Here is a 27,557-nt window from a genome sequence, read left to right as displayed (position 1 = left end):
CAAATAGGACAAAGCACAAGGAAAAGAAGGAATTCTATATTTTTTAAAACCCTGCTCTTAAGAACGACGAAACAATGGCCCACGCCCTTGCTGTGAATTTAAAAGCTCGTAAACAGAAACATGCGCAGGAAGAAACGTTAACAACGACACCAAGACAGCCTGTTACTCAAAAAAAAATATGTGAGCTAAGTAAGGCTCCGCTGGAGATTGAGACGAATCTCCATGCCAAACACGGAAGATTCGAAAAGTCTTTCCATTCAAGGAGTGCCATTTGGTTTGAGAATAACAGCAGTATAAGAAACATATCACTTTATAATCAGCGTCAGCACGGCATGAAAAAATTATGCTATGGCACAACCAAAAGATTAGGAAAAGCAATAAACTTCCCTTGTTGATATGGCCAATGTATCTCGGAATAGTAAAGTACCTTAACGAACTGACAATGACAAAATAATGGCATTTGACGGTGAAATCAGAGGTAGGAATAAGAACGAAAATGTTGCGAACCAAGAAAATTTCACCAAATCGCATGGCTTGAGGCGGGACCTGCCATGTGAGAAAAAAATTAAGGAAGCTCACACTAACGCTTAAGACTCGAAGGTAGGGAATCTGTACGTAACTTTCATGACCATAACGAAGGTTTAAGGCCACGATTGCAGCCGATTTGCTTCTTCGCCGCCACAACGACCTTTACTTAATCGGTGTTGCTATCAGTGTGAGTTCCTTCATTTTATTGGAAGCGATAATCATTGGACATCACCTTGGAGGGGCATACGCTATGACGTGTCTCATTTTTGTCGTTCTGAGAAAGTGTCGCCACGAGAGTCTTTCTCGTTCCAAGCAAATGTTGCCACTGGAGTTTTTTTTTTTTTTTTTGCCAAACTTGAGCAATCCCTGAAGTGTTTATGCTTCGCTTGACAAACTGCCCTGGCAGCGCTAGGTGGTCACCGCGAGGCACTCACACACGACCGCTCGGCATTTTTTGTTTTTTTTAAGTGGTGGGCGGTCGCGGCATTCTTACCCAATCTTCCTAAGTGGGTATGCTTGGCCAGACAAACGCGCGCAGGGGACGCTGGGCGGTCCTCGCGAGGCACGCAGACGCGAGCGCTAGGAATTTTCTTGGTTTTATCTGGCGGCCGGCCGGCGAGAGGCCCGAGCTCACGTGTGCCCGCTCGCATCTGCGCGGTCAGCAGTTTCTTGCTATTTGTAACTGCGGACACGAAAAATTACGATTTCCTAAACAACTTCGCTGTTAAAATGCGCTGCAGGACACTTTTACTGTATTATGCGCGGCATATCGCGTCAACCTCATCGTAAGGCACGGACAGTTTGTGTGATTAGAAATCAAAAACCCTCAGGCATTTCTTGAAGCACATAAAGTAGAACTAAATACGTATTCGTACATAAGTCTCAACACGCACCGCTAGCGGCACATTGTGCTAAAAAAAGCTACCGAGTAGGCCTAGCTAACACACGGGACAACTGGTAGGGTACTGTTTTCCGGAGTCACCATGAATTATGAACTACTAGAGGGCCTTCACAAGGTTTGACAAATGCAGTTTACTGCACAGAAGCCATGCGATGGTTCCAGAAAAGATGATATTCGTGTTTTGGGGCATCTCGTCCCGCTCTCTCAAAAGACGCCGGATACAACGACGAAGACGGCCGCGTGCACATTTTGCAGCGTCTGCAAGAAGTGATCATGCGCCGAACTCGAAGACCTGCTGCTCAAGGAGCTTTTGGAAGAGTTTCCTGAGGTGGTCCTCGTTGGACTTCTTCACCCTCGTTTCGGAGAAGCGCCGGCTGCCGTTGCAGTCATTCGTGAACAGGGCGTCGGACGGGACAGCGCAAGCCTTGTCGAGCTTGCCAACAGAATGAAGGCCGTCATAACTGGTAGGAGTTCTGCACAAGCGTTATGTAAAATATCATATTTTGGTATTCAAGGTTCGCTGGTCAGCCCAAGGTGATTTTTTTTGGCCAGGACTCGATAAATTCAACAAAAGCATACAATCAAACTTGTTAAGTATCTTTATTTGTGAATAGGTGTAAACACTTGAAAAAATTTCCAGGAAATTCAGCCTGCTAATCTTCTTTAGAGGACAAGGACTTCTTTACTGCGTCATCGTTCCTTCGGATGTGAACGGTTCTGGGATGTTACCGACATGGACTAAATTTAGTAAAGCACTCGCAAAACTTCCTTTTGATTGATTGTAGGGTTTAACGCACCGACGCAACGCAGGCGATGAGGCGCGCCGTAGTGGAGGGCTCCGGATTAATTTTGACCACCTGGGGATCTTTAACGCGCGCCGAAATCTCGTACACACGGGCGTTTTTGCTGTTCGCCTCCATCAGAAAAGCGGCCGCCGCGGCCGGGAATCGAACCCGCGACCTCGTGCTCAGCAGCGCAACGCCTTAGCCACTGAGCCACCGCGGCGGGTTGCAAAAATTCCTTTTAAGAGCGTGCGCCTGTGGCTTGCAGCAAGCCTAGAGCCCTTTAGTTGCCCTAGCTTGGGTATTCCTCCGTTACGGCAGAGGTCGCCCTCCGATTCCGCGAATGAAGTATTCGCGGACCCCGCGCAGAATTGGGAATCCACGTGACGAGGAGCTTTCATCGTGGTTTCCCTGGGTTGAAACAGAACAGTGCGTGTCATTTTTATAGCGTTATTGTGCTCGGTGTAGTAGCAGAATTTTCGGACAGATCAGCGGTAGCTAGTGCGCCCAGAAATACGATACGTAAAAAGGAATGTTCAACGTCTCAAACTCCATGGCGGAGACGCCAGCAGCTCCCAACGCCGGCCCCTCGGTTGTGCTGTGCGAAGACTTGCGTTATGTGGTGTAAGCAGCCCCAGGTCCCAAGTAAATGGGGAGAATATCCAAAGAATACACCTCTGGAATACAAGGTGGCCACAAGGCGGCCTAAACGAGCAGTGGAATATACCTTGGTGTTCTGAATTCCCCTAAACTTGAGCCTGCAGTCGAGGGTGTCCTTGAAAGCGATTTATGCTTGTAAAAGCCTTGCAGTATCCTCCACTCAGCCGTATCGAGGAGACACATGGAGTGGTGGACAGGCTCGGCATACGGCCATTCGTGGAGGCACTTAAGTCTGCTTGCACATTTAAATGCTTAAGACGGGGGATACCAATTAACTTTCTTACAACTACGTCGTATTTGCATCTCTTTCTTCGCTTTCGTTTATTTACGCCATAAAATTTGTGTCGAGACAGTTCCAGTAAAACACGAAGCCTTTTTTTTTTTGTAAACCTCACTCTTCTCGTACATACATATTAGAGAGTTTTAGTTTCACGTGCGTACACAGTTCACGTATGCAAACGCGAATAGAATACTCAGCCTACGCGCATTTTGTTTGAAACCCTTACAGTTACACGCACGCGACGCACCTCGCACGTAGGGCGCCTGGATGCACGCGTCCTCCGTACCTAGCTGCGGGTTATTCCTGGCGCGACCCATTCAACGTCTGTTCAGAACATTCAACCTGTTCAACAGACACAGACTCTGATGTAGCCACTCGTGATATCACGAGCCCGTTGCTATGGTGGCAACAAACCCTACTTCGTCAGGATTAACAGCTGAAAAATCGCCCTTCTATCTGAAAAAGAAAAGCTGTTTTTCTGTTCCAACTTTCGGTGAGGGTAAGAGTGGGCAAATTGAAGACGAAATCAACAGCATTGAACATGATATCGCACGTGGGGATTAACAAACAAGCTGTTATCGCTGCGAAGTGGGAGGACAGCACGCCGCCATGTTTGTCATCTCTACATACGGAAGCAACGTAAAGACCGCAACGTAAAAATGCGTAAACATCTCACGGCGACCCCTTTGCGTTCTGAGCATGCGCGTACGTGGTCACCCGTGAAAGTTCTACGCACGTGAAGCTTCTAAAACTGTCTGAGCAGGAAGGAATACCTCTCTACTGCCAACTTCACAAAATGAGTTCCACACTAAGCTAGCCTCGGCTCCGCACTCAAGGCCATCGTGCAGTGGCATAAAGGCTGCGAAAAGGTTTTCTGTCGAGGTTTCTCGACTGCCTACGGACGCCACCACTAGGTGTTAGTGTGACCAAAATAAGGCATCTGACCGTCTGTATTTCACAAGAAAATGCTGCTCACGGTGACACCTGGTAGCGCAGTGCACATTGGCGAAAATGTTGCAATCTTTACGGGTAAAAATAAGTAAAAGGAACCGACGCTTGTTTGTAACAACTTTATTCCTTTGTTGATATTCCTACAACTGCAGCTAGCGTAAATAAAAAAAAACATTCGATATTTACTTACAAAAATTTCGCCAGGGATACGACATAGCACAATATACGAATGTTAAAGAAGCAGACAAACAAAGATACCGGTTGGCGTCACACCTGACGTTTATATATGTTTGTGTTTTGCCGTCAGGCTTCACCGGGCTGTGTTACCGGTGTTTTCTTGTTTTTCACTAGTTTTAACTTGTCTTTTCCGTCAGGAAAACTGCGCCATATTTGGCTTCGTGACACTATTATCCCGATCACGTATTAGGTTCTTTGGCTTTAACACTCGGTTAGTACTAGCACGTGACATTACTACGCAACTTCACATTCATTTCAATCTGTAAGAAGCTGTTAACGCTTTTACAAAGCGACATGAAGCTAACGTTGCTGTTGTCGATTAGTACAGCAACCGGTGCTGCGATAAGGAGCAACCAAAAATAATCTAAAGACATGTGCGCACGCCATGTGTGAACACATTTGAAATTGTTTGACCCAGTGTTACTTTTTTTGCTCCCAACAACACCACACAGCAACTATGTGTGAATATGTACCACTGAAGAATGATTTCCACAGACTTCACACTTCATCACGCAACCTCAGGGAAGGAATTCCGTTTCTTACGTTTACGAAAAAAACGGGAGCGACCAAAGCAAGCATAAAGTTGTATGTATGACAAGCTCTCATATAAACCAGAAGCGAAACTCCTCACGATGAACTAGGAACATTTTCTTTCCATGACTTGCGATCCGAACTCTGTCTAATTATTCATATAGAGCGACCGACGTAAACTAGCTCTGATATACACAGGAAGCAAAACTCCTCAGGATGAACTAGGAACATTTTCTGTTAGTGACTTGCCATCCGAACTCTGTTCAATCAGCAACATAGAGGGACGTATGTAAACACCTGTCATGCAGAAAACCACAAAGTGAACTACCTACAGGTGAAGAGGTGAATTTGAATTGCATGCGAGTAGACGACATACACAACATTAGCAGTACGTGTACACAAATCTGGACATCAGCCAAGCTGGAGCTCTGACACGTTCTACGCCCGTATAAGTGACCGCGCCAAAGCTGGTCGATTCACTTTCGAGGTCTCCGTTTTCGGGAATGAGTCGAGGAAGAATACGCCGCCGTAGAGATGTTTCTGCACCGCAAGGTTGTCTGCAAAAGAAAACGGGAACGATGTTGACACCCGCTAAATTGCCTTACGTGTTTGAAAACCGCTGAACAAGTATTGCCTAAATATTGTTACTGCAACAATAGCATGGAAAAAGTACCGTGCAGTAATGAACACAAATTATGACTACGAGGTGGATTTTAGGCACTTGATTAAGCTCCACCAGGGCTACGAGACGCGGAATAATGGGGAGCTACAGATGGACGAGGAGCACACAACAATATTTGCATGCGTCGAAGTCTGTGCACGACAGCGTTTTCATCTTTTCTTTTCCATCCAACACCGGTCGGCACGGCCAGTATCAGAACTTTGTATTGTAAACTGTGTGTTGGTTGCGTCGTTAATTTGTTAACTTGTTAAGTGAAACCACGTATTATTCCTGTTGCTTGTGTAACTTGTCTGCTGGGCCTTGTAACGCCTTTCTGTTCCTTTTTTAAGCTACTCAAGCAGCTGTAGGCAGGTAGCCGTCCAGCTGATTCTGGTAAAATAAGCGTAATTGAATTCAAATTGAACATAACCAAGATACCCTATTAGAAAGGTATGTCCTAAATATACGTATAGGATACTAATAGTCTGGAGGTCTCGGTATTCCACCTTGAAAATAAATTCAGCCTCGAACGAGTTGACTGACAGATGAATTAGGCTTGTTTTTCGAAAATCACCCCAGCATTATTAGCTGTTATGAATACCGTTAAAGTGAGATTTTTAAGACGATTGCCTATATATATATATATATATATATATATATATATATATATATATATATATATATATATATATATATATGTAAAGTATAATATGAGCACTCTTTTATATTGCGGCACAAAGATAAGCTCCCATTGCGTAATCAGTAAGTTTAAAGCCGAAACGGGGCCAAATGGGACTTAAATCTCAAAGTACTGCTGGCGATGCAGGTAACCAGGTGAACACATACATGTCTTCTCTTCTTGCCCGCGCGGGAAGGCTTACATCTAGGTTCCTCCTCACAATGCCGTAACTGATGGCCCGCTGTCTTTGAATGCATTTCAGATGTCGCCGAATGGAGTGTTCTAATTTGTAGAGTAAGTGTCTGCACTAAGCGTCTTTCCAGAGAATCCAAGAAGCCTGTAGGCATTCCAAATTACACAATACTTCATTGCATTTGAAGTTCCTTTATGCCGGTGTCCACAGAATTGTCACTGGGACCGCTACCAAGAAAAGATCGTTTGGCGAATTATACCAGTCGCTGCAACAATGACGAAGTCCCTCTTGCAATTACTTAAGGTGGCAAAAATTGTCGTAACAAAACACTTCAAGCAGGGCCAGTTCGGGCTCAAGACTGAGTGCAGCCGCTCCTCCCTTGAATTGCAGAACAAGAGGTTCAGCCCCTAGCATAGTTTAGTAATAAGTCATAAGCAAACTACGGTGAATTCCATGCGCTGGTGTTGCTTCCCATATGCACACTTTTCGCATTGCGTGTTTATGTTTTATTCAAACTCGGCTACATAGCCATCGTCTGCATATACGTGTTTAAGCTGCTGTTTTAGCGGCTGTTCACATTAAAATACCAATAATACAGTTGAACACACAGGATCCTGCCAATCAAGAAGACAGGACAGAAGGTCCCGCCATTGCATAAGACTGTTACATTTGTTACAATAGGCTCATTTATTCTTCATAAAATGCCCCGGCACGCATCAACGGCTGCTCTAGATAAATATAAATTGCGTTTTTGTGTAAGAAAATTCCGTTAGAACAAGCGTAGTATAGTGCCTCGTTATCGTTCTTGTTACAGTTACGATAGCAATCATGTCTCATTCTGATCTTTACCAAATATACTAAATTTTTGCCTTAAGACGTGAACGAGCAGCGGGTACAGCTATTTTTGGTGATTAGGGGTCTATCGAGCGGCACCACAAAGCAGGTAGGGAACCGATGCTGCTGCGATTGAAACTTTACGGGAAGATAAGAGTCGCTGCTTAGGAGTGGAGGTGAAAGCACCATACAACCAGCGTGAGTAGATAGACGACAAAAATCTCCCTGCGCATATGCACTCCCCCGTTTCCAACCACGTTCCTTCTTACGCTTCACAGCAAAACAAAAACCTTCAATGCGTGAGGAATACATGGGTCACGTTGGAAAATTTTGCGCGTCTATTCACGCCGCTCCCTGACAGCGAGGGACAAGAAGGACAAAACGAAGGACAGCGCCTGAAGAAAGCTAACTTCGAGAGTGGAGAGAGTTGCATTCGCAGCACTGGCGTCATTTCCATGCAGACGGCTAGTCGAAGTTCGGCTCACCAGCTCTTTCTGACTCCACGGGACCCGTGACGGTGTAAGAGGGTCATGCGAGGATCGACGCGTTCTTTACGTTTTCAGCCTGCCAAACTTGTGCATCGGCGTGCTCGGCGTCAAGTTCTGGAGGGAGAATGACAACTACCTCGCGTAGCCATAAACTGATAGATTGATTGTAGCATTTAATGCGCCGAAGCAACGCAGGCGATGAGGCGCGCTGTAGTGGAGAGCTCCGGATTAATTTTGACAACCTGATGATCTTTAACGTGCGCCGAAATCTCGAACAGACGGGAGTTTTTGCTTTTCGCCACCACCAGAAAAGCGGCCGCCACGGCCGGGAATCGATCCCGCGACCTCGTGCTCAGCAGCGCAACGCCTTAGCCACTAAGCCACCGCGGCGGGTAGTGTAGTCATAAAGATTCACCAGTAAATATACTGTTTTTCATTACGCTGTCAGATTTTTGTACAAAAATTCGATGGACATGGAGTTCTTAAGAAAGAGTTTAACACACAGGAGGTGAACTTCCTCGTTTCTACAGTGAACACGAGTGTTAAGGTGCTCAGCACTGCATCAAAATGCAAGCAGGGGCTGCGCCAAATTGCCGCAACCAAGGACAGTGAACGACAATCTTGTTAATGAATTTATCATATAAGGTTTAAATTCGAAATCCCCGTATTCATTACACGCCAGGAACAACCTATCCCGAATCCACACGGAAACCAGAGCTCCGGCCCTACGGGGAAAAATACTTTTAATATCTGCTGCTTGAATTCCGCGTAGGTGCGCAATTACAGATATGCTCCCGGATGTGCTATTCCACGTATACTTCTTATCAGATACACGTAGCGATGGTTGTATTTCTATATCAAGTAAAGTCCATGTTGAGGTACGTGGTTTTTGTGTCTGTTTTAACGACAGCTATCAGCTATTTTCAGTGCCTTTGAAGAAAAAAAGAGCAAAGCGTATATATAGCTCTAATGCTACTGCGAAGCCGGAGGACCACCGAAGCTGTGTTGGTGGATAAGGGCAGTGAGTTATGGGTCGTGAATTGCTATATTGATCGAGTAAAGACACGTCCATGTAATGTAAAATTATTCATAAAGTACTTCTCATATTTGGTTCGGGATAGCTAAAGTAAAGCAAGCGTTGCAGCCGTCTTCTATCCCTTATGGATAGTCCTATACGGCCGTGTGTTGACAGCGGACAGGAGTTGATGTAATGTTTCGAACTTCACTGTAAACTAAAGAATTATGACGAGTAAATGAAACAAGCCGTAATTATAGAGTGGTCTTAGCAGCCAATTTCACTGTAGTTTTTTTTTCACGATACCTCCATTACATTGACAGCTACAGAGCACTTTACAACACTAGGTATGAAGCGAGCGTTTGCTATTCTTTGTCGACACGACATGGTAGACGCTCCGATTGTGGCCAGAACCAAGCGCCAGTGAGCTTCGCAATAAAAGAAACGTCGGAAGTTATCTAGAGTACGGCCGCTTCTACCCGAATCTTTTGTTTAGTTTAGTATAGATTTGTTACTTCCTGATCATTTTTTTTTTGTTTCATACCTTTTGCACATTTTTTGTGGGCCCGGTACCTCCGAGGAAAAAGTCCTGCTTACGCCTCTGTGATCAGCTCCGTCCCAGCAACTTTGCTGATGGCGGAGTCTACGCACGTGCACACACACCCCCGCACGCTTTGGGTGCCGAATCGGCCCCTGACGGCTGGTTCGCGTTGCGCGGGCCTGGCTTCTCCTCTCCTGCTCTGTCCGCGCCTATCACCATTGGCTTTTTCGGCGCAGTGCGGCTCCCTTCCCTCGCGCTGTGGCTGATCGCGGAGGCCATACACGCACAGATCTATAACTACCCCCCCCCCCCCCCCCGCCACTCAACGTGGCAGAGCCCCGCCAAGCTACGCCATCGCGGAGCCACGGATATCGGGTGAACAAGTGTCCTCTTTCTTCCGTCCTGTACTACCGTTCGTGCGCCAAATCCCGTCCGCTTAACCCTCTGAGGTTTTGAATATGTGACCCATTTTTGCGATAAAACATCCCATGATTGTGCACAGAATGTCCGGCGGGCACCGGAGGAAAGACAATGTTATTGTACATAACGTGATAAGACTCTTTCGCGCAGCAGGTTTCCACTATCCTGAGTCTTCTCGTACTCTTCGGAAAACATACACAAAATGGCCTTATTTTGAGAACCACCAATCAGCGCCGCTCAGTGCAGCCTCAGTGCAGCCTCAGTGCACCCTCAGTGCAGTGCAGTGCAGTGCCGGCCATTCTTTCATTGGCAACGACCATGAAAATCATCGCGCTTGCGCTGCAAGTGCCTCACAAGGTGCGAATATTGGTGGGCTATAATGCACAGGTTTGACTACGATAAATTTAATACATATTGTTACGAGGCGAGGATGCCGTAGAAAATATATTTGCAATGCTCAAAACGCAAGAGGCTGGGTGCCGCTGGTATGCACTGAGGGAAGCACGATCATCACACCTCGTCCTCTTCCACGGGTACTCGTCGCACAATCCCCGTTCGTTTAACCTGTGGCAAATCCCCCCATAACCACATAGTTTGTTATCGCCTGTCGGTGCCTCGTGTCAATATATTGTAAAGATTTCTCGTGGTGCTGGAAGGGTAGTGATAGGAACAGAAACTACAATGCCCGACGGTGCAAAGGATGGGGGTAAGCATCTGGCTCAATAAATGTTTGTATTTCGATTTATATGCCTCATTGTTTTCCCACGATAAAAATGTCTTAGTTCCGCCGAATTTGACTTCGTTTATTTCACAAGCCTAGTAGCTCAAAGGGTGGCCCGAAATTATTTGTTCTTACATTCATGAAATTCAATACGCCGACCGTGCTTGTAACCGCCATCACATTCTTCAGAGAAACAACCCCTTAATATTAGAATCCCTCGATTTTCGTACCGGCAATGGTGGCTTTTATTCTCTTGGTGAGGTCCTCCAGGTCCTGCCCTCTCCCTTCCTCTGTGAGCACGACAGCAGCAGCCGCTGCCTCGCCGTACTCCGCGTGCGGCAGACCAATCACCGATACCTCGGCGATGACGTCAGAGTGCTCCTGCATAAGCAGCTCCTCGAGCTCCGCAGGAACCACCTGATTGCCCATACACTTGATCATCTGCTTCAGCCGGTCGGCGACATACAGCCGGCCGTCCTCGTCGTAATACCCTGCATCTCCTGTAAAACAGTAGCAGCGCCAGCAGTGTTGAATGCGGGCGTCTTCAAGGGTCAAACTGAAACTCTCAAGCAATTGACAAGTTGGGGTAGTAACTAACTCCTACGAACGCGGCATCACCTCAAGTAAGCACGAAAGTTTGAAATTAACAAGCGTCCGAATAAATTGACTGTGCCGATGCTCGAAATTCACTCTTTTCAATGGGGTTGCTTCTATAATCAGCTTAGGAGTCTAAAAAACCAGTTTATCTAGAAAATTGTAGCCATTTTTCGAATCTGATTTCATATGGTATCACGGAGGCTACGGATGAAACTGAAGACATCCTTAATAAAAAAAAGTGAATATCCAAGTGTTGAGAAAAAACTAGCAGTCCTATGTAACTCTGTTGATAAAATTCCTGGGCTTCGCCGTGGTGGCAGAAGCGTTTCTACTATTCTGCACCTGCTATGCCTCAGTTAAACAAAGACAATTCCCAAAAAGATAAGCCCCTGAATGAATTAAAATTTTGTTTTTAATGATCACTCTAAGGGTCCAATTCGGAGTTGTAGTTTGCTGAGACAAAGCCCAAAGACCAATAGCAAGAGCATCAGCGTTGTCCCTGATAAAGATCTTACTGTTGACAACAATTCTATGTAGGATGAATATAACAGAGGATAAAATATCCCATCGTCTAAGGGACGTTACTTCGTTCCTGTTCCACTTAAAAGTACTTAAGAAACGATGATTATGGGGCTTAACGCGCTTACGCTACACAGGATATGAGGTGCGTAGTAGTGGGGGGCTACGTATTAATTTTAATCAGATGGGGATCTTTCTTTAACGTGGGCCAAAATCTGCACACACTGAAATTCTTGCTATTCGCCTCCATCAGAAAAGCAGCCACCGTGGCTGGAATTGACTCCGCATCCTTGGGCTCAGCAACACAACGCCTTGGCCACTGAGCCACCGCGGCGAGTGCGCTTAAGAACCCCACGGTGGTTTCCTTGCTGACATCACCCCAACTGAGGCTTCTCAAATAATAACACTCAAAACATATTGAACAAAAGTGTTGGATTTCAAAGCGCACTTAAGTGCCATAACGTCCTACATTACATTGAGAGCTACGGAGCGTTCACCAGAAAGCTGGCGTTAGCACAACAGCTTACTTTGTCGCCGCCCGCAGTTTTCTTCAGACTCTAGCCGACAACAGCTCCGCTGTAATTACTTTATTATTCCACCCGCACATGACTTAGTACATAGTATATATTCAAAGGCGATCACCCCACAAAAAGTGGCAGCGAGCTAGGTCTTTTTTGGACCAGAAAAACAATGCCCGTGGCAAAAGTCCTGCGATGCCGCTGCGGCTACCGCGAATATCGAGCGCATGTCACAGAGAAGCGAGTCGCCAGAGAGGCCTAATGGCAAAGGAAAAGGATACCAAAGGAAACAAAAAGGAAATGATATCAAAGGAACAGAGGCCTGATAGATGTTCAGCGGCCGTGGCACAGGTATACACAATGCGAGACGGACGTGCAAGTTCCTTGAGCCTCGACACAGCGGTCTGTGGCAGCAGATGGCGCAGCAAGGCAGGTTTGCGCCTCCCGCAGAGTTTTGACGCTGACAGTACATAACGCATGCTTGTCACCTCGCTTGAACAGATGCCAGACAAATGAAGTTTGTGCCCCCGAGTAAATTGCCTACGGATGGGCGTTTAACCTTACGGCCGCTACGTTCATTATCTGTACACCCGGACTTACCTGTCAAACGTTCTGATCAGAGTCTCTTTAAAAATTTGTAACAATTGCAGGTTATTTTCGTCTTCGGATCGTTTACTGGGCAAAGCAATCATCGCCTTCTCCATGATGGGGTGCATCAGACGAAATTATTTTTGATAGAACACTGGCTTCTGACCTTTGCCACGCCGTTACAATTCTCGCACCAGTTCAGGGAAATTCATGCTGTAACTTGATCTCATGTTCTGCGACCATTATCTGATGCCTCTGTTACTGTTATAGCGGAATGTGTGACCATAATTTAGAAAATTTGTCAGGTCGACTGGGTAATTCCTGCATCCCGATTGTGAAAACCCAAACACGGTAAAATTATTCTACAGGGAATAATGAGTCTTCCCATTTATTTTGAATTGGCATTCGTGGATGTCGCTAACAACGATTTTATTAGCAGGTGGGGCAAATGTAAATCAGTGCCTTTTTTTCCCGACAGCATTACCCCAAACAAAGCCACAGACATACCTGGGTTAACAGTGGAATAATTCTGTTAATACGCAAAAACAACGTCTCTTGAGAATACAAAAAGTATTAAGAATGTGAACTTGTTAACTTTGCAATGAACGCTCCGTAAACAATTACGCGCCAGTAAACAATTATTATTCTTGTACACTTGCCATATTCCTCAAACTGGCCCTGCAAACCTCTAGCACCGTCCTGAAGAAAACGGCAAAATGTCTTCATCCCGTATCGATAGAAACAGAAATAATTTGTGACAGGCGAAAACTGGTGTCCCATTTAAACGAGTGCCTTGCTCATTATAGTGTACCTGTTGTGACACCGATCACAATCGTACGGACGACATCAAATCGAATTTCTTTAACTGGGAAGGTACCTTTACAAAGTTCTGAAATCTAAAGGCCAAATCTTCATGTGGGCCTGAGAGCATTCCTGACAGATTTGTCTCGCAGTTATGCCGAACAACTTGGATGATTTTTTGTTATCCTTGTTTGTTTGTCACTGCCGCATGGTATTGTGCCGACACTCTAGCTAATCATCTGTGTTGTCGGTGTACATAAAAAAGGGGATTGGGAAAAACAAAAAACTTCCCAATATTCCTAACGTGTGCCTCTGGCAAGGGTTTGCAGCATTCATCGCAAACTTCTTAATTATTATTTGTTAATATTTTAACTCCGTTTCAACATGCCTTTAGTAGAATATTTCACACCACCAAGAAACCCTTTTCGACCATTCATACATCTGCATCTATTCTCGACAAATTTCCGTAAATTGTTAAAATATTTTCGAACTTAACTAAATAATTTTTTAGCATCCTTCATTTAAGCCTGATATTAAAACGTAACATATTGCACATCCCTCCAAAAGTAGGTAAATGAACGCCGTTGTACTTAAAACAACGCCATCGACTCGTCAATAAAGATGGCCCCTGCTCGGACTTCCTCCCCGTAAACTCAGGTGTGCTGCCAGCAAGCGTCCTTGTTCCGCCGCTCTTTTTATTTTAAATAATGATCTGACAGCCTGAATTGTTGGTAGCGTTATTTTAGGATTATTTCGCCACAATTGGCTGATCTTCAAGAAGATAAAAATCAAAATAAGCAGATCCTTTCAAGCCTCTATGTCAGTACTACATATTTCTAACTGGTGCGATAAGTTGGATTTGAAAGCTAATCTTGGCGGGCTGCTCTGCGTTAAGGTAGGTCTGAGAGACCTACAGGTCTTTGGGGTAGTTCCGAAGGTCTCTCTAGCGTTACAAAGCCTTGTGGGCGTCGCAAAATAAAAGAGTCTTGATGAAAACCTGTAAATGGTTGGGAGAATGTGTGCACCTCATAAAATATATTCATCGTTATCACCGCACTCATCTTTTTAGCAAAGAAGGCGTCTTAGATCGGCTAACATCGCCTCTTTAAAGATCATTTTCTCTCTCTCTCTCTCTCTCTCTCTCTCTCTCTCTCTCTCTCTCTCTCTCTCTCTCTCTCTACTCAGCTGTAAACTTTTGTCTCAGGTTATCAGGAAGACAAGAAATGAAAGTGAAACACAGAAAAAAGCCAAGCTCCTCTTTGACACCCATACGTTTTCCGCTGCTCTGGGACTATGTTTATGTGCATTCCGTCTCGAGAGTTCCGCCGTGAGAACAGCTGCGCCCACACCCAATAGATTTTACACTGCCTCTGCACTTAAAATTGTGCATTATTACTTCCTAAAAAACTATGCAATAAACTTCTGTACATATCCATTACAAAAACTTCCAGATTAAAATTCCTTGAGACCGTACCATTGAGTATCAACATGTGCGTTTATTACAATATATAAAGAGTCGTACATCTGTTCATACACTACTATGAAAATTTCTCGTTGCAACTGTTTGTATCTATTACAGTCAAGACGGTTATATTCCCCCAGATTAAGGGGACACGTAAAAAATATTGGCTTCTTAAGGGGAACAGTACGGTAAAAATGGTACTTGTACATTCATTTTTGTTCATTTTAGATGGTAAAAAGGAAGGTGCACTGCGAAGGCACGTTACAGAAAATTGCAGCAGACGCATGAATCTACCCTTGTGTTAATGAAGAATGAGCTTCTCCTATAGCGTTTTTCTACAATACACAGGTTTTTTTGCATTTCACGGTTCTTTTTACTATATTCTAATTGGCGCAACTCTCCACAGGTGTTCAACCAAGCACACAATTTTTCGTCAAAATATTCAACAACAAAAAAGTGCTGTGAAGGAAAACTGGGAAAGTATTGTTCAAAATGAACATGCAGGCAATGCTAATTGTCCCACCTGTTCGAAGCCATCCCTCCTCGTCGAAAAGTTCGGCGGACTCCTTCGGTCTCTTGTAATAGGTGGTAACCCTGGAGAGGTTGTAAAAGCAGATTTCTCCCATTTGGTTTGGACCAAGCCTCTCGTGCGTCTTGAAGTCCACCACCTGTTAAACGAACCGCATTGTCCTAGTAGACTTCGTAACAGCTGCTGTTTGGTGATTTCGTTAATGTTGCTGGAAAAAACACAGGACCAAGGACAAAAGAGAACAAACAGGAGTAGAGACAGTCCAGCTTATTCATCGTGCATTATTTGTTACTTTCTCGTCTAACTTTGACGTTATCATTGCGACACTTCTTTATTCGCAGACTGCTCTTGAAGCGACACAGAGCAGTAAGCAGCAAGCCAGCTGCCCTCTTCTTTGGAAAGCTTCTGCACTTTTCTGCTATGGTCAACGCTCAAGTCGGTGCGTGGTGAGATAATTGGCGCATCAGAACAATAAGTTTAACGTTTCTTCCGGAAACCCCACAATGAATCAATCAATCAATCAATCAATCAATCGATCGATCAATCAATCAATCAATCAATCAATCAATCAATCAATCAATCAATCAATCAATCAATCAATCAATCAATCAATCAATCAATCAATCAATCAATCAATCAATCAATCAATCAATCAATCAATCAATCAATCAATCAAAGAAGCAGCCAGTTTTGTGATGGAGACGAAAAGTGAAAACGCCTGTGTGTTCGAGATTTAGGCTCATGTTAAAGATTCCAAGTTGGTCAAAATTTAATCCGGAGCCCGCCACTACAGCGCACCTCATCGCCTGTGTACCGTCAGCGCGTTGAGCCGCGCAATCGATCGATCAATCAATCAATCAATCGATCAATCGATCAATCAATCAATCAATCAATCAATCAATCAATCAATCAATCAATCAATCAATCAATCAATCAATCAATCGATCAATCAATCAATCAATCAATCGATTGATCGATCAATCAATCAATCAATCAATCGATCAATCGATCAATCGATCGATCAATCGATCAATCAATCAATCAATCAATCAATCAATAATTCCATCAATCATCTGGAACGACGCATATTTGTCGTTTTTGGGCTGCCGAGAGCAAGCGGATACTAATGGCATACGCTGCAACTCGAAAGTCTATCGCTTCTCAGTACCTACGCGTCAATACCCCAGCTCCGCTGCTACCCAACTTGACTCCTCCACTTTCTGAGACATTACCACCAGCGATACAGCTTCTACATTACCAAAAGGAAAAAAGACATGCTTAAGGCCCTTACTCCAATCCGCTTTTGATCCGCTCTGCCATTGCTCCACAAATCAACAGAAAGTTTTATAAACAAATTTTTGCCAATGCTAGCTTTACCCCACACACATTCCGTAAATGGTACACCCCATCTCGTGCAGCTCGATGTCCCATCTGCGCCTCCGCCACGCCCGCCAACCTCCAGCACCTAATTCGGCACTGTCCGAAATTCACGTGCTACAGAAACTTCCAAGCCTCCTCCACATGCATACTCTTTATAACGCGGCCTCTTCAGCCTGTTTTCGGTCGCACTGTTCGCCTTTAAGAATTCCTAACCTACGAACCCCCCACCTTCGGCTCCCACTTCACCCACTTGACGTAGTCTTCCTGCCACAATAAAAGGCTATTTCCTTCTTATCCTACGACAGGAAACGTTCGACGCTACACGTGCCAATGTGGGTCAGCAAATTCGATTTTTAACAGCAGGGCTGTTTAAGCCGACTGTTTTCAGTGCATCGGACCAAAAATACCTCGCCCAGCGATGAAGTCAGCTCGCGTTGCCTAGCAAACCCTGGCTCAGCTGTGCATAAAACTTCGCCTTCGCTTCCTTGGAAGAGGCATGGCTCGCCGAGCCTCATCGTCGCCCGTGAAGCCGTGACGTCACTGCGCAAAACATGATATAAAGCCTCGAGTACAGAGTCGTCGTCCAGACTTGCGCGTAGGACGAAGGGAGAGGGGCCGCCAACTCTGCTTTTCTCCAGCCTTGCACCCCAAGTGCTGGCTGCACCAATCTTTAGCGCACCCGCAACTGCCGTTTTTAAGACACAAAGGAAGTTGCACATGCGGGGCCCTTAGGAGAACCACGAAAATGGGACCTTTCCCTTTCCGCACAACTTTCCACAATCCATTTTTTATTACACCTACGATAGCATTGGTTTTAAAAAAATTCGCCAGTTGAGAAGGGAATACTGCGGAAACGGGGGATCTGGTGGTCTTAACTATAGTTCCACCTTGTCCTTTTCTACAGCTTTCCTACTTCCACGTTTATAGAACCGCGTTTCCCTAGTCCACGTGCGTTCCAAGCAGACCGTGGAATCTATCTAGTGGAACCTTTCGTAACTGTTGCCACTTGATTTCTTCAAATGCCGCCTGAAGCTATATGGCGAGGGCGACAGCACGCGACGGCGGAGTGATATTTTTTTCTTCAGTTGATGAAGTGTTTAATCTTGCCAAAATCAAACATGTACGATTTTTTATAAAGGAACGCTGCAAATATCACTTCTGTATTAATTTGTTGTCTTATATATGCGTAATGTCTTGTTGTTCTTCAACAATATTCACAAGTTTAGGAATTAGACGGGCACATTTAGCTGTGATTATATAAGACTATTGCGCAGGCAATTTTTTACTTTGGCCGGGTAGCTGAATCGAGTCACAGACAGACAGACAGACATACAGACGGACCAAAATTTCTGCGTTTAAGTAGCCCAAGAAAGACTATCGTCTTTAAAAATACCAAGCGCACGTGAGCATGCGCGTTGTGTCGAGTGCCCGGCATCGTGCAATTAGGCCTTCGAAAACACTCTGCCTAGTATTCGTGGCGTAATCTCTCGCGTGCTGTGCTCCTCGCCAGTTCATGTGTGTTCGTGGGCGAAGTGGGGAGCCCAGACGCCGAGTTCGCGCTACAGACGCTGAGTTCGCAAAACCTGTTGTAGCCGGCTCTAGCGCGTGGTAACGCGGTCCACTTGGTGAGGGAAAGTCTGCGGGAAAAACGATCTGGGCCTGCCAGTCAGCAGCAAATTCGTAGATTCATGTGAATGGCAACAGCCGGGTCTCTGACGAAGGGAGAGGGTATACCAGCTGTCCTGTTTCGTCCCCTTTTCACCTCCATTGAAAGCTGTGTCAATTTCTTTTTCTTCTTCTTGTAGAAGAACTTCTCGTTATTCGAAGTTTAGGTCTAAGCACGCCGAGGCCCAGATTGACCTAATAAACTGCGCAGACGGAAAAGAAAAGGCAGTGTCTATTATCACGAGAACCGTGAGAATTGCCGCCAGAAATTTCTCACGGCAGTCTCCTCTCATTGGCTAAGAACGCTATTTTGAGATTCTATGGGATACATATTCCCTACAAATGCAGTCTTCGCAGCTACCCCTGTAGCCCTATGTTATAGTACTTGGTTTTAGGCGAGAAGGCTCAGGGGCATTGCGATGTTTCTTTAGCTTTCGTATTTTTTCGATGATCGTGATTGTGTTGGTGCTTTTTTTTTTACTTTGGTTTGTACAATATCAAGAGATCGACACACAGTACTTTCTAGAATGGGTTGAATTACATTTACAATAGGTTGTGTTCTGTGTCATTCGGCTGGGTTAAATTAGGCTTGTTGCAGTGTGGCTAGATTTTGGTAGGTTATGATGTGTCCGGTTAGGTTACGTTACGTTCGGTGAGGTTATGTTACGTCAGGTTACGTTGGGACGTAATATTATTCGTCAAACTTTAGGCCAGCCGGCTTTTATATAAAATGCCGTGAGAATTTCTCAGAGGTAATTCCCACGTCTGCCGTGAGATTATACGCAGCCGAAATGAAAAATCTCCCACAAGACCATAAAAAAAGGTTCTGGATTAGACATTTTTCATACGTTTTTCATACCTTAACTTTTACCCCTGTGGCAGGCACACCAACGTCGACCCCTCTTCCCGTTTCAGTTGCTGGTTGACACGTGATTACACCACAGGATTCGGTCATGCCGTACAGGTTGACGAGCTGCTTGAGCCCTCCAAAGGATGAACGGACGGAGTTTGCCAAAGGCTCTGCAAGGACGCTACCAGCCACAACGAGGGTTCTCATGGAAGGTAGTCTTCGACCCTTCCGCTGCATCTCGCGCGTGAGTGCCTGCAGTTGGGCTGGGAATGTCATGGCTGCCGTTGCCTGCATCAATCAGAAATCAAATACGATCGTTGAAACAAACAATGGAGTTCGCATGTTTAGAGAAATACGCAGGCTGTGAACTCGAGCCATCGGTGCACCTTCAAGCATATGTATCGAAGGATGCGCAGAAGTATGACACATGGCGCTCTGTATGCGTACTCATTAAAGTTCTCGATTGAAATAATTGTTCCTCATGTTATTTCACTCTGGTGATGGTAGCAGACAAACTTACCTTAATAATGATATTCCATCTCAGTCTAGCATTTTCAGCTGAAGCACCAGAATTGTTGTTGAGTATGGCACTATCTTTGTCACAGGGCTTACTGATATGCCACTCGAAACGAGCCAGCTGACTTGAGCAGTGCCGTCTTGCAGTCAATTAGGTTAGTCGTTTTGTCGCTCTTAATTCTGGTGGAATGATCCATACAGTCATTTGAAGTAAAAATAGGCTCCGTAAACTCAGGTAGATTCGCTGTGTTTAGAAATGCAACAAGATTTCGAACCTTGAACTTGTCTATGGCATCCATGATTTCCACTGGGGTCAGCTTGGCAGACGTGACAGCGCAAGAAGCGCCGTCCAACACACTCATCATGATGAACACCAGGCCCGTCACGTGCGTGATGGAATTTATGCCAAGGTACATGTCACCTTCACCCCATGGCAGCTGGTGCCTGCGTACCGTGCGAGAGCTTCAGAGTGCAGCATACACGCATAGGGCAAATGCCTGCGGTCGCTCTTTCCCAATATCCCCTCAGAGCTGCTGTACCGAAAGGAGCTATTAAAAAGAACTCTTCAAGTGACCGTAAACGCAAGAAAATGTAGAAAATTGGGTTGCAAGTACTTAGTAGAAGCGCTGTAATACTGCGCGTAGCATTCACAGTTCAATCGTGTTTATTGTGCTTTTATTTTCAGATGACGAAGCGGAGTAGATCGGATGTATGTGTTTTAGGCACGCTGAAGGCAGGGATTGGCGTTTTTTTTGTTTCGCTTTTCTGTTTCCCCCACTCTCAACCGCACGAGGCAGTCTTTGTTGTTTATGTTTTGTTCTGCATTTACCCCGCCTCTCTCGACGCCGTTGTTACCTGGGTATTTTTATGTCTATTCCAAATATCCATGTTGAAGTCTGTTGTTACTTGAATGAACTCGGTTCTTTTCACCTGCCGAAGCCTCCCCTTGTAATAATAAAAGTTGGCTATCACGAACAATGCAACCAGTATTATTGGTTTAGACATGTTTATACTACTTTTATTAATGCATGCTTACAGAGCGTTGGTACGCTTACTTTTTAGAAGCGCCATTATGGAAGGAACGTAGATGGCGCTAGTTGTTTTTTACACGAGGGAAACAGGCTGCAGCCGGAAGATAGTGCATGAAAATGTGGTCTCAACCTGTTACACCACGCTTTACGAGCCAAAGAATGCTGCCAATTAGGAACTCGCAGACAACTCAGCACCAACAATAGCGTGCGCTGTCTTCCACGACAGTGCTGACTAGCCAACATTTTCTGGCCCGCATGGGTTCTTGAGACTACAGCCGCATGAAGGCGAAACATAAACAATACGCTCCCCTTTATTTTCGAATGCAGCAGTGTCAGGGCGCAATATGTGCGGCGTGCATAAGTTTCACAGTATATCTGTGATTCCTGAAACTGCTTAATAAGTAATGCGGGCACTTGGCCGTTATGCTAATATAGCACTAGTATACTCAGATACATCCCGCATGCACGAGTGGTCCAGCAGAGACGTGGATGGCTGTATTTCCGCACGTGGAACAGCTATGCTTTGTGTAGGCGATTAGATGCAAGCATGGATAAAAATTAAAGCCGTTCCACTCAATGTGAAAGCTGTCGGAAGTCCAGAGCACTGATTCGCCATAATGGGCTGTAGCGCCATTATCCGATCAAGGCTACTACCCAACGCATTTCAAATTTCACGTTTTCGCAGTGCTCGCGCGCCCCCTGCCTGAAACTGCGCCAGCGGGAGTCTTGTGAGTCTTTTGGTGCTTGCTTTTCCTCCCGCACGTACTGGCGTTGCAGTGCCACTTTTTTTCGCTTACTATCGTAAAAACCAACCCAACGAGCGTTGGGTAATAAATGGACTCGGGCGCTGCCGGTCAACTACGTATATTTTCCCTCAAATGTACCTACAGTTTTCTGTGCGCTAAACAACGGGGAGATGTAGGACAAGCGCCAACAGTTCACGAGTTTCGAACGTTTATGACTACATAAACCACTTGGCTTTCGAAGCCTCTGGGTTACAACGCGACGACAGCCGCTACGACAGAATGCCTTGTGCCTCTGGTTGGGTCCAGCGAGCGAGCTACAACAAGGCGAGCCCCTAAAGTGCTCTGCACTTAAGGCCAGTGGCACTGTGCAATAGCAGACAGCCACGCAAGTCCAGCTGCTCAGGGAAATGCCTCCAGCACAGCAGAAAAGGTCACGTGGTGGCGCTCCTGGCGGCACCCAGTACTGACAGCGATAAGCTTAACGACGTTGGTGTGTAGAAAGAGAATTCTGGTGGGGTCACGCGGTGGCATGCTGAATCGAGTTGGGGTCGCTTGTTTAAACACTCTGTATGACATTCAGTGCGCATTGACTCAAGTCATACTATGCGATGCTATTTTACGGTTTATCTGCCGTCAGTGCGATCTTTAACAACTCTACTACTCCTTGAGGTACGCACGCGTGTACGTGCGTCAAAAAATTATTAGGTTGATCGCGATTCGGCCCCACACCCCCAAAAACGGCCATGAACTACGCGCGCTACCAGGACGGCAACAATGTCCATGTTCTTGTTCGTTCTACTTTATAGAACACCTCATCCCTTTAGGAATTTCAACGCCGTGGCTTAATTTTTACTATCGCATCTTCTATTCTGTGGCCAACCTTCTCGATATTTATGCTCCTTCTTAAATTATGGTGGCTTAACCCACCGAACATATACGCCTGGGTCGTAAGGCATGCCGTAGTGGAGGCATCTCAACGTGCGCAAAAATCTCGACAAGCGGGCATTTCAGCTTTTGCCCTCTATCTGACCATGGGCGCGTTAGAACTCGCGTCTTTGGCTTAGCAGCTTGACCCCTTATCCACTCAGCACCCCTGGGAAGGTTTCATGCCATTTTAGTAGACGTCTTTCTTAAACAGGTACTTAATTATATATTGATCTATTTATTATACCACCAGATCGTGAAGTTACTACCACGGGAAGTGCGTGATGATGATGGTTGGAGGTTTATGGCGCAAGGCCAACTGGGGCAAAGAGCGCCAAAACAATAGTCATATACCTTAAACACTAAACACTAAACCTTAAAACACTAAACTAAACACTAAACATAAACCTTAAACACTAAGTAAAGTCAGCAAAAACAAAAGTAAAATCACAAAACGAGAATGAGCATGGTTGGTGTATAGGGCCAGTTTTGATTATGCATGATAAGAGATGAGGTTTAAAAACTTAATGTCTGACAAATACTCGGAGACACGTTTCACAGAAACCATGGCATCGTCACCAAGAAACAGCGATGGATGTAGGGGGATATGTTGTCTGTAGAGTTCTATGAAGTGTTTGTGTCGTGTTGTGTGAAGTGCCTTGCATGTTATTAATATGTGCACTACGGATAGGGCCTCTCCGCACCTGCTGCACTGGGGTCTAGGAGATCCCGTCAGCAGATACGAGTGAGTTGCATGCGTGTGCCCTATCCGTAACCTACCCAAGGCGACTTCCGTGTGTCTGTTGTGTGAGTCAGATGTGTACCGTCCCAAGTGTAAATTTATTATATGTAGTTTGTTGTCTGTCTGTTCGTCCCAGTGTGTTTGCCATGTTCTGCGCAAGGGTTGTCTTATGTGTGGCTTGAGGTCTGTGTAGGGTATCGTTGTAATGTCTACAGTGTTCCTGAGTGCAGCAGCAGCGGCCCTCTCGTCTGCCAACTCGTTCCCAGCGATCCCAGCGTGTCCTGGGACCCAGCAGAGGACCAGCTGATGCTTTTGTGCATACACGGACATGATACTGTTGAATACAAGATTAACTATGTGGTTTTTGGGGGGTGTATGCGATGACAGTGCGCGAACAACACTCAAGGAATCTGTATAGATGATGGAATTGGGAATTTGATTTTAAAGAATGTGTCGTAAAATCAGTGAAATTCCAAAGGCTTCTGCTGAAAAATTGTTTTGTGGACGCTCATGGTTCTGGCTGCATTGAAACTTGGACCATGAGCAGCACACGACACCATAGTGGAGGTTTTAGAAGCGTCACTATAAAATTCTGCACATGTGTATTTAAACTGCAAAAACAGAAAGTGCTGCGGTATTGCAGCTCGTGGTACACGATTTTTGTCAAGTCTCATAAAAGAAAGGTCGCACGATACAGGGCGAACTTGCCAAGGCGGTACACTGTTAGAAAAAGACGACTTGTACACATCTAAAAACGAAGCATTGAGATCCGAGGCTCGCTCTCTCACTCTAAGTAAAAAGGGCAGAGGAATGGATGGGCGATTTACAAAGAGCAGAGATGTTAATGTATCGTTAAAGACAGGATAAAAAGGATGATTATACAGCGGCGAAATTTTAAAACCATAAAGTAAGTCCATGTACGTCCGTTGGTTCTCAAGGCTCCACTTATTACACTCGGCATACAGACTCTCGACAGGGCTAGTGCGAAAAGCACCCGACGCAAGCCGTAGCCCCAAGTGTAGCACTGGGTCAAGCATTCGCAACGCTGTTTTAGTCGCCGACCCATATACCACACTGCCATAGTCTAAACGAGATCCAACAAAAGCAGTATAGAGCCGTAGTAGGAGTTCTTTGTCGGAACCATACGATTGGTGGGAGAGAACCTTAAGTATATTCATTGTTTTGAGACATTTATGTTTAAGTTCCCTGATGTGTGGAATGAATGTGAGTTTTTGGTCAAACACAACACCCAGAAACTTGTGCTCCTTGTTCACAGGAAGCGACACGCCATTAAGAGTAATGTCTGGGCCCGGATGGACCCCGCGCTTCCTAGAGAACACAACGCAGGAGCTTTTTACAGGATTCAATTTAAAACCATTCCTATCTACCCAGCTGGCAAGTTTCTTGACGCCGAGCTGGACTTGGCGTTCGTATATTGACATATTACGTGATTTAAAATATATCTGCATGTCATCTACATACATGGAATAAGAAATTGTAGGCGGCAGTGCCTTCCCAAGGGAGTTCATTTTTGCTATGAAGAGAGTGCAGCTTAGAACTCCGCCTTGCGGCACGCCATTTTCTTGCACGTGTACCTTTGACAGTGCAGAACCAACTCTGACGCGAAAGGTTCTCTCCGACAAATAACTAGCAAGGGTGTTAAACATATTACCACAAACACCGAATGACTTCAGATCAGTAAGGATTCCATAACGCCAAGCGGTGTCCTTTTCTAGGTCGAAAAACACAGTTAAACAGAACTGTTTGTGAATGAAGGCATCCTTAATATGACTCTAGTGCCACAAGTTGATCGTTTGTGGATCTCCCCACCCTGAAGCCTGCCTGGCAGCTCTCGAGAAGACCGTTGTACTCCAAAAAGTACACAAGCCTCCGGTTTATCATCTTCTCGAGAAGCTTGCACAGGCAGCTGGTCAGGGCAATGGGTCGATAGCTAGCGGGACAAGAAGGGTCCTTCCCTTCTTTCAAGAATGCTACAACTATGGCATCCCTCCAAGACTTTGGAATGTGCCCCGAAAGCCATATCTTGTTGAAAAGGTGAAGAAGTGTTACAAGAGTGTCTGTGTGTACGTTCTGTATCATTGTATATGTAATGTTGTCTGGGCCTGGAGCTGAGGGCACTGGTCGGCGACTCTGGCTAGTTTCGGTTTCCGAAATTGTGGCGATCCTAGCGGCAGGGTGCTGCGGCGTGGCCTTTCCCTTTCCCTCGGCGTTTCTTTCTTAACACACCGTGCATGCTTCCACGCTTCCTCACGCATGCGCAACAGCTCACCGGCGCAATATTTTTTTTCTTTCTCTCGGCGCTCGCGGCGGGCCAGTTCGGTGCGTGCGTAAGCGAGCCGGCGTGCGAAGGGTTGCGCGGGTTGCCTCAACGCCTCCACGGGCTAAACGTTTCGCTGCATTATAAAATATATTCGAATGTATTCTAAATATGGGGCCGCGGAGGAAGTAGCGTCACCAGCCCTGCGCAGCTCTGTGGTGCAGCAACACAGGGCGAAACAGCTCGGCCAAGTTTCTCGTCTTCTCCAAAGACGACAGGTAAGCAAATTAGCGTTGTACAAGTAATAGTAATTTCCAAAAAAGCCGACCGATCGCACTCTCTTGTTTTCAAAATATTTCGCGCATGTTACGGGAAGTTAATGAGACATGTCAGTCGTCTTGGAGTGGAAACTAATTTTTAAATATATCCCAGCCTTGCAGGTACAAAAAGTTTTAATAGAAGTAAATGCGCGTTCGGCGCGCACACTCTTGCTCAAAAGGTGAATTTGAGGCGGCATTGCCGTTTTATGATTGCCTTAGTAACTGCTTGCACGTCGGTTCAGGATTCTTATCAATGTATTTTTATTGTTTCGTGCAGTGGGTTTGAGTCTTGGTTGGGGCCCCAAGTCGAGGAAGGTTTGAGACTTCATTGGACGTTTCCTCTGGTGAATCGCCTCAACCCCTCCAAAGTCATCACGCTGCACCTGCTCACAAAGCAGGCAAGCTCAACTGTAGCCGCTTCTTGTCATTGACTTCGTTCCTATTACCACGGCGATTGATGGCGTGGGGGCGGTGTGCTCTGACCAGTTTTTCCTGTTCCATCTTGCTCCAAAAACGGATATTTGCGGCAAAACTGCTTCCAAGCGTTGCTTCATCGCTCCGAAATATCTGGCGAATACCGCGGTGTTCAATGCCACTCGATTTGCACAGTGATCAGTGGAAGGCCAAGCCGAAATACATGCGTTGTCTGCAGCCCCCATTGCAAGCGTTTCGCTTATTTAAAAAAAAAAAAAAAGTAGCGATGCCGGCTTTGTTCTTCAATCTAACGTGCGCGCCCACGCCTTGTCATCTTATCGCAAGTGGCCTTGCTGTTCCATAGTTCTAAGTTAAAAGCGTCATGCCGTATCGGACAGGATGAGATAAGAGGCGCGACCCAGACAGGAGCTAGAGAGTAGCCTGTGACAACCTAGCCCATATCTGGAAGTAATGAGCATGGTACATTGGGCTTACAATACAGGAACGTTTTTTTTTTTCTGCACGTCTTTTCTCCCCCCCCCCCCCCCCCCTGGTAATGAGACTGTTCACGGGCCATTAAAAGAAAAGACGGTGCGTTCGGTTTGTGTTGCGATTGTGTTCTGTGCTATACGATGTGGTCGCGAATTATTTTTGTACGCAGATATAATCCAGCAATGAGTGGTCAATAGTGCGGTTATTGTGCCGCAAGTTTTTTTCTCGCTGCATTTTGTTGGTGCGAACATGATTTCTCGGCAGTGTATGCAGGTTAATGTCCGGGTTAACGCTTTCTTTCAGAGTTTGCGTTAACTGGCCAAAAAGGCCGCCCTTGAAGCATACCTGTGCGTGCCTTCTTTTATTTTATAGGTTCCCGATTACTGTGTCGCTGAAGTGAAACGAATTTTGAATGTCTAAGAATATTCCTGTCTCGAGGCGAGCCCAAGAGATAAGTCTACATTGAGTGGGACCTGTCAAGTTCTTTTCTTCTCCCGCCGAGGTGTGCGCGAAAAAAAAAAAATCTATAGTGACTAAAACTTTTGAAGTTCTGCTTGCGTGATCAATTATTTTGTATTTAAATGTGTATCTCGCACGTTTTTTTCCTATTGTGCAATGTTGTATGCCTAAATTTGCATGTCAAAATTTTACTTAGATTCCAAGGAGCCCACAAACTCCTTGCCGCAGTAATAATTCAATTCAGCTATCATATCCTCGCCCTAGAACCACCACATTCGCAAACTCATTTTTTATAACCTGTGGA

At 45.5% G+C, this 27,557-nt stretch overlaps 1 protein-coding gene across 4 annotated transcripts in view; it reads right to left on the bottom strand.

Moving 5' to 3' along the window:
• Nucleotides 1-4,206: 4,206 nt before the first annotated feature.
• Nucleotides 4,207-27,557, bottom strand: part of LOC144175881 (uncharacterized) — a 97,343-nt gene continuing 73,992 nt past the window's right edge. For all 4 annotated transcript variants that reach the window (XM_077704933.1, XM_077704936.1, XM_077704932.1 and 1 more), the window contains exons 6-10: nucleotides 20,123-20,291; nucleotides 19,341-19,619; nucleotides 15,431-15,575; nucleotides 10,653-10,922; nucleotides 4,207-5,427 (exon numbers count right to left, since the gene is read on the bottom strand). In XM_077704933.1, coding sequence (XP_077561059.1) covers nucleotides 5,309-5,427; nucleotides 10,653-10,922; nucleotides 15,431-15,575; nucleotides 19,341-19,619; nucleotides 20,123-20,291 — 982 coding nt within the window. In that variant the 3' untranslated portion in view covers nucleotides 4,207-5,308. The remainder of the gene's footprint in view (nucleotides 5,428-10,652; nucleotides 10,923-15,430; nucleotides 15,576-19,340; nucleotides 19,620-20,122; nucleotides 20,292-27,557) is intronic.

The sequence above is a fragment of the Haemaphysalis longicornis genome, unplaced genomic scaffold, assembly GCF_048455015.1.
Source record: "Haemaphysalis longicornis isolate Haplotype H1 unplaced genomic scaffold, Haemaphysalis longicornis Haplotype H1 scaffold_3, whole genome shotgun sequence".
In the NCBI taxonomy this organism is placed as follows: Eukaryota; Metazoa; Arthropoda; class Arachnida; order Ixodida; family Ixodidae; genus Haemaphysalis; species Haemaphysalis longicornis.
This window is presented reverse-complemented; position numbering and strand designations above follow the sequence as displayed.